This window comes from Eptatretus burgeri, chromosome 5 (genome assembly GCF_056783735.1).
Source record: "Eptatretus burgeri isolate ZD-2024b chromosome 5, Ebu_testis_v1, whole genome shotgun sequence".
Lineage (NCBI taxonomy): Eukaryota > Metazoa > Chordata > Myxini > Myxiniformes > Myxinidae > Eptatretus > Eptatretus burgeri.
The window spans coordinates 69324494-69337225 of record NC_140965.1 but is presented as its reverse complement, the minus strand read 5'-3'; the positions used below and the strand labels follow the sequence as shown (position 1 = coordinate 69337225).

General features: G+C 47.0%; 1 protein-coding gene across 4 annotated transcripts in view; it reads right to left on the bottom strand.

Moving 5' to 3' along the window:
- Positions 1–12732, bottom strand: part of LOC147026653 (SUN domain-containing ossification factor-like) — a 92695-nt gene that overhangs the window by 64280 nt on the left and 15683 nt on the right. For 3 of the 4 annotated variants that reach the window (XM_085882317.1, XM_085882315.1, XM_085882316.1), the window contains 2 exons: positions 8406–8457; positions 7759–7881 (listed from right to left, as the gene is read on the bottom strand). In XM_085882317.1, coding sequence (XP_085738443.1) covers positions 7759–7881; positions 8406–8457 — 175 coding nt within the window. The remainder of the gene's footprint in view (positions 1–7758; positions 7882–8405; positions 8458–12732) is intronic. The other variant, XM_085882318.1, reaches the window with a different exon arrangement.

The window sequence follows — 12732 nt, the reverse complement described above, 5'->3', positions numbered from 1 at the left end:
CCGATTAGTGTGTGTATGTGTATGTGTGTGTGTATATGTGTGTGTGTATATGTGTGTGTGTATATGTGTGTGTGTATATGTGTGTGTGTATATGTGTGTGTGTATATGTGTGTGTGTATATGTGTGTGTGTATATGTGTGTGTGTATGTGTGTGTGTGTATATGTGTGTGTGTGTGTGTGTGTGTGTGTGTGTGTGTGTGTGTGTGTGTGTGTGTGTGTGTGTGTGTGTGTGTGTGTGTGTGTGTGTGTGTGTGTGTGTGTGTGTGTGTGTGTGTGTGTGTGTGTGTGTGTGTGTGTGTGTGTGTGTGTGTGTGTGTGTGTGTGTGTGGCACCAGTCCATCAAGTAGGAAATTGTATAAGTGCCTTGCTGTACATACGTGCTTCTTATATTCGGATAACTGCTTCTTACGTGCCCCCCTGCCCCATTATAAATAAACCATATATTAAATGTATCAGTTCGTTTTGTGTTTCTTCTATTGGTTTAACACGGTGCATGTTGGAGAATTAGCCAGGCTGTTGCTGCTGTGAAGGGACATTTGGACCGACGAAAGCTCGGTGACCGTCCGCTCGGGTCACACAGTTCGAGTACGCTAGTGTCTCGTTCCGTACGAGCATCGTCGAGGGTGAATTTCCCCGGTAGTTTGGACGACGTGGGTATTTAGGTAAATTGAAATTGGCAATCGACTCTACCCCACGTGGTCGACCTATTGGCGAACTTCGGTCCGATAAGGGACCCGTCGACTCCAGAGTTATCCGGGGTGACGACCTATAAATTCCTGGTGATCAGTGGAGTCGACCCTGCAGCTCCATCTAGCGGTCGTGCTCGCCGCCAATACCCGGCTCCGCAACAATATAGCCTGCAAAAACATTCACGTCCTCAAAGGTTGACACGTTTTGATGCCACCTGAGCTTATTTCATGATGCTTTCAAATCAAATTTAATATTTTGAGTCTTCACAAACTACTCCAAAGTGATAAAGAACAAAATAAAAAATAAAAAAATATATTAAAAAAAGGAAGATAAAATGTGAATAAGTAAATCGCGAGAAAATGTCAGATTCTCAGTTGTACAAGTATTCAAACCCTTTCCCTAATTAACCCTAAATCACTGCAGGAGCAAATTATTTGTTTGAAAGGTTACAAAGTGTAATAGGTTTCACCTGTATGTAATCAGTGGTTTAACTTCAACATTAAGCTCCCACACTTATCTAAGGAGTTTGATGGTGCAACTCACTTGGTCAACCAACAAGACAAACATGAAGACCAAAGAGCTTTCCAAAAGTCAGACAACGTGGTGGAGAAGCACCGTTCAGTAGAGGGTTATATGAAGATTTCAAAGTCACTCATTATCCATTTGAGTACGTTGATATCCATCATTCAGGAGGCGAGAAAGAAGCCATTACTGAAAAAGATGCATCTAAAAGCTCATATGGAGTTTGCAAAAAGCATCGAATTGATACTGCAGGCATGTGGAGAAAAGTTTTGTGGTCAGGCGATACAAAAATTGAACTTCTTTGTCTAAATTCAAAGCATTACGACTGGTGTAAGCCAAACACTGCACATCACCCAGTCAACACCATCCCTACTGTCAAGCATAGTGGTGGAAGCATCATGTTATGGGGCTGCTTTTTATCAGCACGGACTGGCAAGCTTATCAGGATACAAGGTGTGCTGTATCACGTGATTGGGTTTTTGTATATCATGACTCGCCTGCTAGGGGTGGCAGGAATGTACATCAGGACGCGCAATAAAGCAGAGATGCTGCTAACACTCTTGTTTCTCGTGTTCCACTGCACCTCGTACACCACAGTTGGCTGACGAGGATGGTTGATCGAAACGGACATGTGCCCGTTTTCGTCGGAGACGACTTCGAATTGTTTTCAGAACAATTGGGATGTTATTTCCACGCGAATGATGTGGTCGACGAGAGCAAACAGAAGTCGATCTTGCTCGCCTCGCTATCGACGGAACATTATCGACTACTGAGTGATTTGGTGGCGCCGGACAAGCCCCGTGCTGACGGGCTGTCGTTTCGGGACATTGTGCAGAAGATGAAAGCACACATGGCGCCGGAGACGTCATTACAGCTCGCTCAATACCAGTTTGATCGCCTCTCGAAAGGTGCAGAGGAGCGCGTCGCTGATTTCGTGGCGCGAGTGAAGCATTCTTCCGTGGCCTGCAAGTTCACGGCGGAGGAGCGTCCAGCTCGGCTCAGAGATCGTTTTATTGCTGGTTTACAAGATGCAAAGATGGTTTCGGCGGTTCTACGGCTGAAGGGTGAAGCCATTACATTTGACTCAGCTTTTGCAGTGCCGACCGCCGTCGAGCAGACTCGCGGAGATGTTCGGGCCATCACCGGCCATGCGGGGTCGTGAGCGCCCCGGGACGCACGCACGACCTTCGGTGCAGGTCGGACGTCGCCGCGCGGACGCACGAGCGACGAGGTGACCCCGCGGACGTGTTTGGGATGCGGAGGTCGACACCTGTGCCGTGTGTGCCCGTACAAAGGCACCGTGTGTTTAAATTGTCACAAGGTGGGTCATCTGAAGCGTGTGTGCCGTGGGGCACCGGCCACCGTTAAGGTCATGGACGGCGATGTGCGAGGCGACCTCGGCGACCTGGGGCGGAACCGGCAGCCGTTGTTGAGCCTGTTTTCAATTGGCCCGGCGGCGGCGCGCCCGATGACAGTGGAAATCGAAGTGAACAAAACGCCGATCACGTTTCAGGTTGATACGGGAGCGACTGTGTCGATCATAGGCGAACAGACCGCGCTTGGACTCAACGACCCGAAACTTATCAGGTCAAACCTCGCGCTATTCAAATACACCCGCGAGAAGATAACGCCAGTCGGGATGGCAGACGTGTCTGTGCGGTACCAAGGCCAGGTCGCCGCGCTTCCATTGTACGTCGTGCGGGGGAGGGGACCGTCTCTCCTCGGCCGAGACTGGATGTCCCACATCAGGTTAGACTGGGCCGCAGTTCACCTTGTGCAACCCGTGCCGAGCCGGTGGGAGGATCAGTTGGAGGAGATTCTTCAAAGACATCAAGGTTTGTTTTGCGACGACCTTGGGAAACAAGGGCATGGAGGCAAAGCTCTTCCTGAAGGAGGGGGTGGTTCCTCGTTTTTGTAAACCACGACCGGTGCCGTATGCCCTGTGGGACAAGGTCAAGGGTGAACTGGATAGGCTGGAGGCCTGTGGAGTGATCAAACGGGTGTCGTACACAGATTGGGCCACCCCGGTCATCATGGTGCTGAAACGGAATGGAGCCGTCCGATTGTGCGGGGACTTCAAGTCCACGGTTAACCCGGGGCTCAGCGTGGAGCAATAGCCACTGCCGTCAATCGATGAAATATATGCACGATTGGCGGGGAGTCGATACTTCATGAAGCTAGACCTGCGTGATGCATATTTTCACCTGGCGATGAATCCCAGGAGTAGCGAGCTTTTGACAATCAACACGTGTCAAGGACTCTATCGTTATACCCGACTCTGTTTTGGGATTGCTTCGGCCCCAGCCTTGTGGCATGAAGCCATGGATCAGGTTTGCATTGGCCTGCCCGCTCAGACCTACCTGGACGATGTGCTCATTGCGGGGAAAATGGCGGACGAGCACCTTGCGAACATTGCCCGAGTGCTGACAAAGCTAGAAGCGTGCGGCCTGCGCTTGAACAGGGACAAGTGCGCGTTCTTCAAGCAGCGCTTGGAATACCTCGGGCACATCATCACGCCGGAGGGGCTGTTGAAAGGCCCTCGGAAGGTGGAGGCAATTCAGCACATGCCACCGCCTCGCGACAAGACGCAGCTGCGCTCATTCATTGGTATGGCCCAGTATTACCAAAGGTTCATGCGCGGGCTCAGCTCACAACTTGCGCCGTTAACACGGTTGCTCAGGAAGGACGAGCGCTGGGCCTGGGGGCCTGCACACCAGGCGTCGTTCGACCGCATCAAGCGGCTGCTCACAGAGGATACGGTCCTCGTGCACTACGAGCCTGCGCGTCAGCTCTTATTGGCATGCGACAGCTCTGCATATGGCATCGGGGCAGTGCTCTCCCACAGGATGGACGATGGTTCCGAGCGGCCTGTTTGTTTTGCATCCCGGACCCTGTCCGCAGCAGAGCGGGAATATGCCCAGATCGAGCGCGAGGCTCAGCCTCGTCTGGGGTGTGCGGAGGTTTCATCAATACCTGCTGGGGCGGCATTTCACTTTGCAGACGAATCACAAACCGCTTCAATTCATCCTGAGACCCGAACGCGGGGTACCGGTGGTAGCGGCCGCGCGAATACAGCGGTGGTGTCTGTTTTTCTTGCTGCTTACGATTATGATATTCAGTTCCGAAGCACCGAGAAGCATGCTAACTGCGAAGGGCTCTCACGCTTGTCGTGTGCGGAGGGTCCAGCTGCGTCTGAGTCGGCCGACCGGGTCGATGTGTTCGCGCTGGGCCAGGTCCAAAGCGGGCCGATCGGCTCATGATCCAGTGCTCACCCGTGTTGTCCAGGTGATTTCTACGGGGAATTGGAGCGATCTACCTTCAACACCGGCATTTCAGCCTTTCACATCGCGCGCGTCGGAGCTGTCGTTGGTCCAACGGTGCGTTATGTGGGGAATGAGGGCAGTGATTCCGCCGAAGTTCAGGCAGCGGTATTTGGAAGAACTGCATGTCAGTCACCTTGGCGTCGTGAAGACCAAGAGTCTTGCTCGTAGCCTGTTGTGGTGGCCGGGGTTGGACAAAGACATTGAGCAGTTGGTTAAGCGTTGCGCCACGTGTCAAACAGATGCTGATAACCCGCGTCGAACCTCGGGGCTATGGCCGACCCCAGACAGGGCCTGGAAGAGGGTCCATGTAGATTTTGCAGGGGCGGTTAATGGCAAAATGTTTTTGATTGTGATCGATGCATTCTCTAAATGGCCGGAGGTTGTAGTATTGCATCATACATCAGCAAACATTACAGTAGAGAAACTGCTTACGATCTTTGCTAATAAAGGATTACCGGAGATCCTGGTCTCTGATAACGGTCTGCAGTTCATCGCAGGTGTATTTGATGAGTTTATGCGTCAAAATGGTATTCGACATCTAAGGTCCGCACCGTATCATCCTGAGACGAATGGACAGGCTGAGTCGTTTGTTAAGATGTTGAAACGGGTTTTGCGCAGGGGGGGGGGGGTGTTGCACCTGTGCAGACAGTGGTCGATGTCTTTTTGCTCCATTACAGGAACGCGATTCATCTTGTCACGGGTGATTCTCCTGCCATTCGTCTCTATGGACGGGCATTGCGGTCCAGAGTGGATTTGCTACGACCTGGAGGGTTGGTGAGTGGGGCGGTGTCGCGTCCGACGCTGCTGCGTGGTTTTGATGTGGGACAGCGGGTAATGGTGCGCGATTATTTCCACTGTTCCAAATGGGTGCCGGCTGTGGTCTCTGTGGTACTGGGGCCGGCGAATTGCATGGTGCGGACTGATAGTGGGGTGGTGTGGAAGCGGCACGTGGACCAAATGCATGATCGCTGTTCAGCGTCACCCCCCTCCCCGGGCCGAGCGATGTGGGACCCCCACCTGTAATGTCGCCGTGGCCAGACGTTGTATCGCCAGGGCCGGATGTGCCGACGCCCATGGGGTCTTCACCCGATTCAGTCCTGCCCGAGGACGTCGGGCAGGCTGGTCGGCTGGGGGCGGTTGTTATTGCGGCCGGCGCAAGTCCGGCGAGGGTGTCACCTCGACCGAGCCGGGAGGCGTCTAAGCCTGGGCCGTCTGGCGTCGCTGCCCGTCTGAGGCGGGTCAGGATGCGGCCGCGGTACTTGGAGGATTTTGAGTGTTGATTGGTTTCGGTTGGTCATGTTATGATTGTCCTTTCATCATTTGACTTGTCGTTTTACGAGGGGAGGAGTGTGCTGTATCACGTGATTGGGTTTTTGTATATCATGACTTGCCTGCTAGGGGTGGCAGGAATGTGCATCAGGATGCGCAATAAAGCAGAGTTGCTGCAAACACTCTTGCTTCTCGTGTTCCACTGCACCTCGTACACCACATAAGGGACAATGGATGGTGTAAATTACAGGAGAATCCTTGATGAAAACCTGCTTGAGTCAGCCATCAATCTGAAAATGGGTCAGAGATTCACATTTCAGCAGCACAATGATCTGAAGCACAAAGCAAAAGCCACACTGGAGTGGCTGAATAAGAAGAAAATAAATGTTCTTGAGTGTCCCAAAGTCCTGACTTGAACCCAATTGAACATTTATGGCGAGACTTGAAGATTGCAGTCCATCGACGATCCCCATCAACTTGGCTGAACTCGAGCAATTTTCACGTGAAGAATGGGCAAAGATTTCATCATCTCACTGTGCAAAGCCAGTAGAGACCTACACAAAAACTCTCGTAGCAGTCATTGCTGAAAAATGTGCTTCCACCAAGTACTGACCTACGGGGCTGAATACTTTTACAACCAGTTAATTTTGATTTCTACATGTTTTTTGCAGGTATTCCTGACATGTAATCTTCTTAAACTACAACAGTGTTTAGTTTGATCTCTGAAGTTATGAAAAAAAAGATGAAACAAAAGACCAAGAAAGTACCCAAAGAAGCAAAGAGCAAAGATTGAGTCATCACGAAGGACCTGGACAGGATTCAGGTTTCAGCCGCTACTCCCCTACCCTCAAACCAATCCAGGTACAGCCTTACAGAAACATTTCTGCAAGGTCACTTCTCCCGAGAGAGAGAGAGAGATAATGAAAGAGAGAAATATAATAAAAGAGATGAAAGCAGAAAAAGCAAGAATTAGAATGAATAAAGAATTGTGGATAAAAAAAAAGTGAAGGGAGCAAAGAACAAAGATTTCTGGAAGAACACTGAAAGATAGATTTCAGCAGTTACTCGCCAGGTTCAAACACAGCAACATATACAAGCTACCAGTGGTCCATTCATTAAATCTACAATTGATTTAAATGTGGCATTGTTGGTCAGTGGTGAATGCTTTTGTCGGCCACTGTATATGAAGGTCTTTCATAATGAATGTATGTACAGATTGTACGCACATGTCATCTTTATTACGTCTGCATGTGGGATGCACCCCAGTCTCTGCTTGGTCGATAAGCAATCCCCCACTAGTATAAATACATCCACTTTACAAGATTGAGGCTCATGGAAGAGCAAGGTGATGGAGAGACTGAATGGACAATGGGGCAGCAGTTGGAAACAAGCAAAGGAATGAATGAACACAAAAAAAAAAGAGAGAGAGAGATAGAGAGAGAGGGGTGGGTGGGAAGAAAAAGCAATGGTTAGGATAATGGATGAATGAGGTGACAGTGCAATGACAGTGGGGGAAGTGAGACAACAACACGCATGTAATAACAGGATCGAACAGGAAGGGGAAGGAAACGAAAACCTGCAAATAGATGGGGAGAAGTAAAAAGGGGTTAATGAGGACAAGGAAGATCTTGGGTAGGAATGTAAGATTATTTGTGATGGTGGTGCTCCACCAACTTGAAATTCCAGAGGGAAGAGTGGGAGTGAACAAACTTAACAAAACGCAGTTCCACAAGCAGCAGAAAAATAAAGCAGTGAACTTGGGTTTCAGGAGTTGGACACATGATTGAAACCCAAGGAGAGTGATAGAAAACAGAATCCCCTGACCTATCCGCGATGAGAACGCAGCATGCCCTGTGCTTCTGGTTCTTTGTGGGAGATGCCAACGATGTTGAAATTTCAGAGCAAGCAATTGATCATTTCAAAGATAAATATACATGGACAAAAAAGGGCTCACCAATTTTTGACCAGTCGTGGTAGGCATTGCCATACTCGCAATGCCTGCAAGATTTGCGTCGTCTGGTGAACCATCTTTGTGTAAAGACTTAATGGAACGGCCTGTCAGGTCAGCAGACTCAACCTGCACAGAATCAAGTCACCAATATTTGCTTCAAAGAAGAAAATGGTTGCAACTTGAACCATGGTATGCAAATGCAATCAATTAACACCACAGAATCTGTTTGAGGATTTGTTCTTTGTATACTTGTGAGTTTGGGTCCTGGTGTCATTAGTGTAGAGGAAATCAAACTGCACTGATGGTCCAGAGACCAAATGTAAAGAATGGGGAAAGGGGTGGGAGATTTGTTTAAAGAGCAAAACTCAAGATTTGCCAAAATATGAGGTATTAAATAGATGCAAAAGACAATAATATTTTCCAAAAACACAAAAATGAGCCTCACTCTGCCACAAGCTGAGGTTTTATACAAATTTAAAAATATACGAGAAGTCTAGGCAACATGGCCCCAAAGGGCCCTGAAAGACGAGGATACAATTTCAAACAAACATGCATTATGCAAAACACGTACAAGTTACCACTGATGCAGCATGATGAGCAGAAACTGCAGGGAGCACAAAAACAAACGGCATTCATGCAGCAAAACATACCTCCAAAGCATCGTTAACATCTGTTACATTGATGTGATTTCCAGGACAGAACCTGTGAAAAGGGGGGGAAAAAAATGAGTTAAAAATCAGGGTATAAAGTACATTAATCATAATGAGTCCAATGTTATTGCCAAACCACTTTTGAAATGGACCTGTTACCAACAAGCAATATTATGCAAGTCACACACTTTAAACCCCAATGTCAGTAAAGGCTCAAAAAAAATAAAAATAGAAACAGCAATCAAAGATTGCAGACCCTCACCAGGACTTGCTTTATGTTATGTCGCTTTATAGTACGTATTTTATAGACGTACTCACATTCTAATTGTAGATACTTTCTACTCGGTTGCAAGCAAGAACATGTAAAAATTGTGGTCTACGTTTGCACATGATGTGCGGACACAGACAGACCCAAATGCAATACCGCCTCCTCTGACGAAGAAAATAAAACAAACACAAAAGTCAAGAATAAATAAACAAACAAGAAAGATGTAGTGCCTATCACGATAATTGTGAAATCCAAGTGAACTATTCACAGGTCAAAATGGCTAAAATCGATCGTTATGATTTTTGGTGAACCAATTATTTAGTGACCCAATATGCAAATCCTGTACAAATTTCAGGTCAATCCGAGCAAAATTGACAAATGTATAACCTTTGACATTTTGACCTCAAATACACTTGTGATCCAATATGCAAAGCTTGTTCAAATTTCAATTCAATCAAAATGTGATATTGTGACCTTGACCTCAAAAATAATAGGCTTCCAGCTTTTCAATGGTGAACCAATACATGACTTTCCATACTTAAATCCACCCCAGAATGCTCGGCACGCATTCGCAGAAACGTTTAGCAACGACGGTCATCGAGGCAGGGACCGTACATCATGCGTGCCAGATAAGGATCAAATTTGTTTCCCGAAATGGCTCACAAAGCTTCGAAAGGCAGCAGAAGAAAATTGGAAAAGTACCTGAGAGAAAGGGGTGTACCTCTGTGCAACAAAAGAGTTTGAGAACTGTCTCAGCTCGACCAAAATAGCTGAGATCTAGCAAATGCTCTTACCACAAAAACTTCCGATGATGTGGGCCTGTGAAAGGCCTGTGGCCGGGCGCGTTTTACCCAACCTCCCCGATTATCTCCATCAGTGAGTGGACTTTCAACTTTGTGGGATTACATCATGTGATCTTAACAGGCTTGGGGATGTATTTAATGGAGGTCTGCAATTGGAAAGACGATGCCATCATGCATGAAACCCAAAAGACCCAAAACAATCCAAAAGACCTATTCAGGCAGACTTCCCATAGGGAGACAACATATCCGATTTGGGTGCTTAACACTGATGGGAAGGTCATATCTGGGGCTTGTCAATACACTGGTTAGTTTGGAATGATTATACTTGCTATTAATTAGCTTTGGGAAGAGTGGTGGAGTTGGAGCTGTACGGGCTGTGAGGGTGAAGATATATATATATATATATATATATATATATATATATATATATATATATATATATATATATATATATATATATATATATATATATATATATATATATATATATATATATATATATATATATATATATATATATATATATATATATATATATATTGTTGCGGCCACGGATACCGAGATACCAGCTTGTCACTCAGGGGGATTAATCCCCGGTTGTCCTCGGTAGAGCCGGACCTGGGGCCACCGCTCACAATTAATGTTATGGTACGGTGCGTTGTTTTAAAACCAGGAACGCCACCCAGTCAACCACGAGTTCCAGTGTCCGCCATCTAATTATTCCGTTTAACTAGAGGTCACGTGGTTACCTGAGCGGGGAGCGCGCCCTCGGCAAAGCACAAATATTATCTGATTTGATTTTAATTCGGGCGACCGAGCGTTTTAACCGCTGGTGCGTGCCGACGATTTTTTTTGGTCAAATCTGTGGTAATTACATCCCAGTCTATCTCGGTTCGAACAATGCTAGACCAATAGAAAGAAAGGACAAAGACGGACAGGTTGGAAATTGACAAATAATTTATTAATAATAAAATAAACCAATGTCACCCGCAGGGTGACCCGTATCTTGCCAAAAGGTGACCATGTGTGACTTCTGCAAGGTCACACTGAGGTGATCAGAGCTGCTATCCACCAGGAGCGAGTCCTTGAGGAATATCTGCCTACGAGAGATTCCGATGAGAATCGTTCTACAGAGTAACCATGAAAAATATGCTTTTGCCTCACAACGTCACCAAATGACGTCATAATGTCTCAAGCTTGACATATCTAGAAAGCACTCATCGAGGTGTTCAATTTGAGGTACTACACGATATGGTTCCTAAAACTTGAAAATTTGACCTTGGGGTCAAATATGTTTGACCTGAGGCGCTAACCATGAAGGTCAAGGCCAATCGCCACCAAAAATTAATCAGCTGAGTGCCAGACCATGAAGTATATTCCGATGAAGTTTGAAGACGATCCAATCAAAATTACTCAAAAAATAAGGGTTTCGTCGACTCCCCTGATTTGCGACAGTGACCTTGACCTTTGACCTTGACCTTCAAAATTTTGTGCACTGAAAGGGACCTCTATAGGCCTCTGATATGCGAAGTTACAAAAATTTCCAATGATAACTGTGCTCTGCAGAATTTTTTTATACGTGATTACAGACAAACAAACAAACAAACAAACAAACAAAAAAAAAACATACAAGCTGACTAACATATCTTGCAAAAACTTCGTTTTGGCAAGATAACAAAGAAATAAAAATAACTTTTTATTTGCTGAGGGAAATAAAGGATGAATTTCAAAGCAAAATCAATCAAAATGCCAGGAAAGAGACAAAGAGCAGACGCTTATCGGGGGTTTACTTATTTACAGCTCAACACAGACAAGGGCACCCAGCAGATCATTCAGGGGGAGGGGAGGAGGAGAATCATCTCACTCACCAGAAAGTCGTCCGTGAAGCGAAAACGTCCTGAAAATGCGTACGTGCGTGCCACGTCCGTCGCCAGCACCCAGCTTTGCCGTGCACCCTCTAGCAGGGCAGCCTTGAACGCCAGTCGACGTCTGGAGGGCACCGAGATCGTCTGTTGCGGGTTTAGACCCTGGTGTTGTTGGTGATCGACCCGAGCCTCACTTGTTGGCGGCACTGCTCACACCCACACGCGCACCACACGCTCGCTTGCCGAAGCACTCGGAAGGGTGAATTGTCTCTTCGGCGCTGGTCAGACACCCGCTTCTTGGTCGCTTCTCTCGCCCTTTGCTTTTTCCTCTATGGACTTTTTCTCCTCAGAGAACGTCCCTCTTTCGCTCGTTTTTTTATATTTCAGAATGTATCTCTTTCCCTTCAGAACGTCTCTCTCCACAGAACGTCCCTCTTTCGCTTTTTTATATCTCAGAACGTACCTCACGCTTTTAGATCCCTGGGCCCTCTCCACGGGGTGCCGTCCGCCCCAAGCTCACCCCGCCCCACTGGGGCACGGTTATCATGACCGCCCGTGCGCTCTCAAAAAAGGCGGGCGTCGGAGCTCGCGAAAGAATGTTGCTGAGGAAAAACGAGGGCGGGCTTCAGAGCTCGTGAAGGAAATGTGTGTGAACGTGTCTGTAGTAAAGAAAAAAAAAAGCTTCCCATAAGACAGGGGGATCTATCCTTTACCCTTCTCAATGCATCACATTTAAGATCCCATTAGACATGGGGATGGGGCTAATCTGAACATGCATTTAAGGAAATAACTGTCTGAGGACCTGGATGTGTGGATGCATTCATCAGACCGGATTCTAAAATCCGTAACAATATATACATATATATTTTGTTTGGTTCTGGGGCCACAAGAGCAATATTAGATTTTTGCATCTATTGGTAAAAGGAGAAGTGTGTGTGTGTGTGTGTGTGTGTGTGTGTGTGTGTGTGTGTGTGTGTGTGTGTGTGTGTGTGTGTGTGTGTGTGTGTGTGTGTGTGTGTGTGTGTGTGTGTGTGTGTGTGTGTGTGTGTGTGTGTGTGTGTGTGTGTGTGTGTGTGTGTGTGTGATTCTAAAAGGTAATTCTGGTGGGTTCTGACGGGTTTAAAGGGTATTTCCAAAGGGTTTCCTTCATTTTGTAGGCTTTGCCTATTTCATATTAAAAATGCCAAACCTAACCGCTGCTTTCAGACACGGGTGCGATCTTTTTGTCATTTGCTTTCAGGAACAGAACAATTATGGTTAACCATCTTGAAATGGCCACGCTTTTGTTTAAATGCTGAAAAAGACAGGTTTAAAAGACGATTTGAATTGAAGATTTTGCACCAACAAGGGCAGGTTAAAAGTACCCGGCGAGCAGTCACGAAACTGCATAC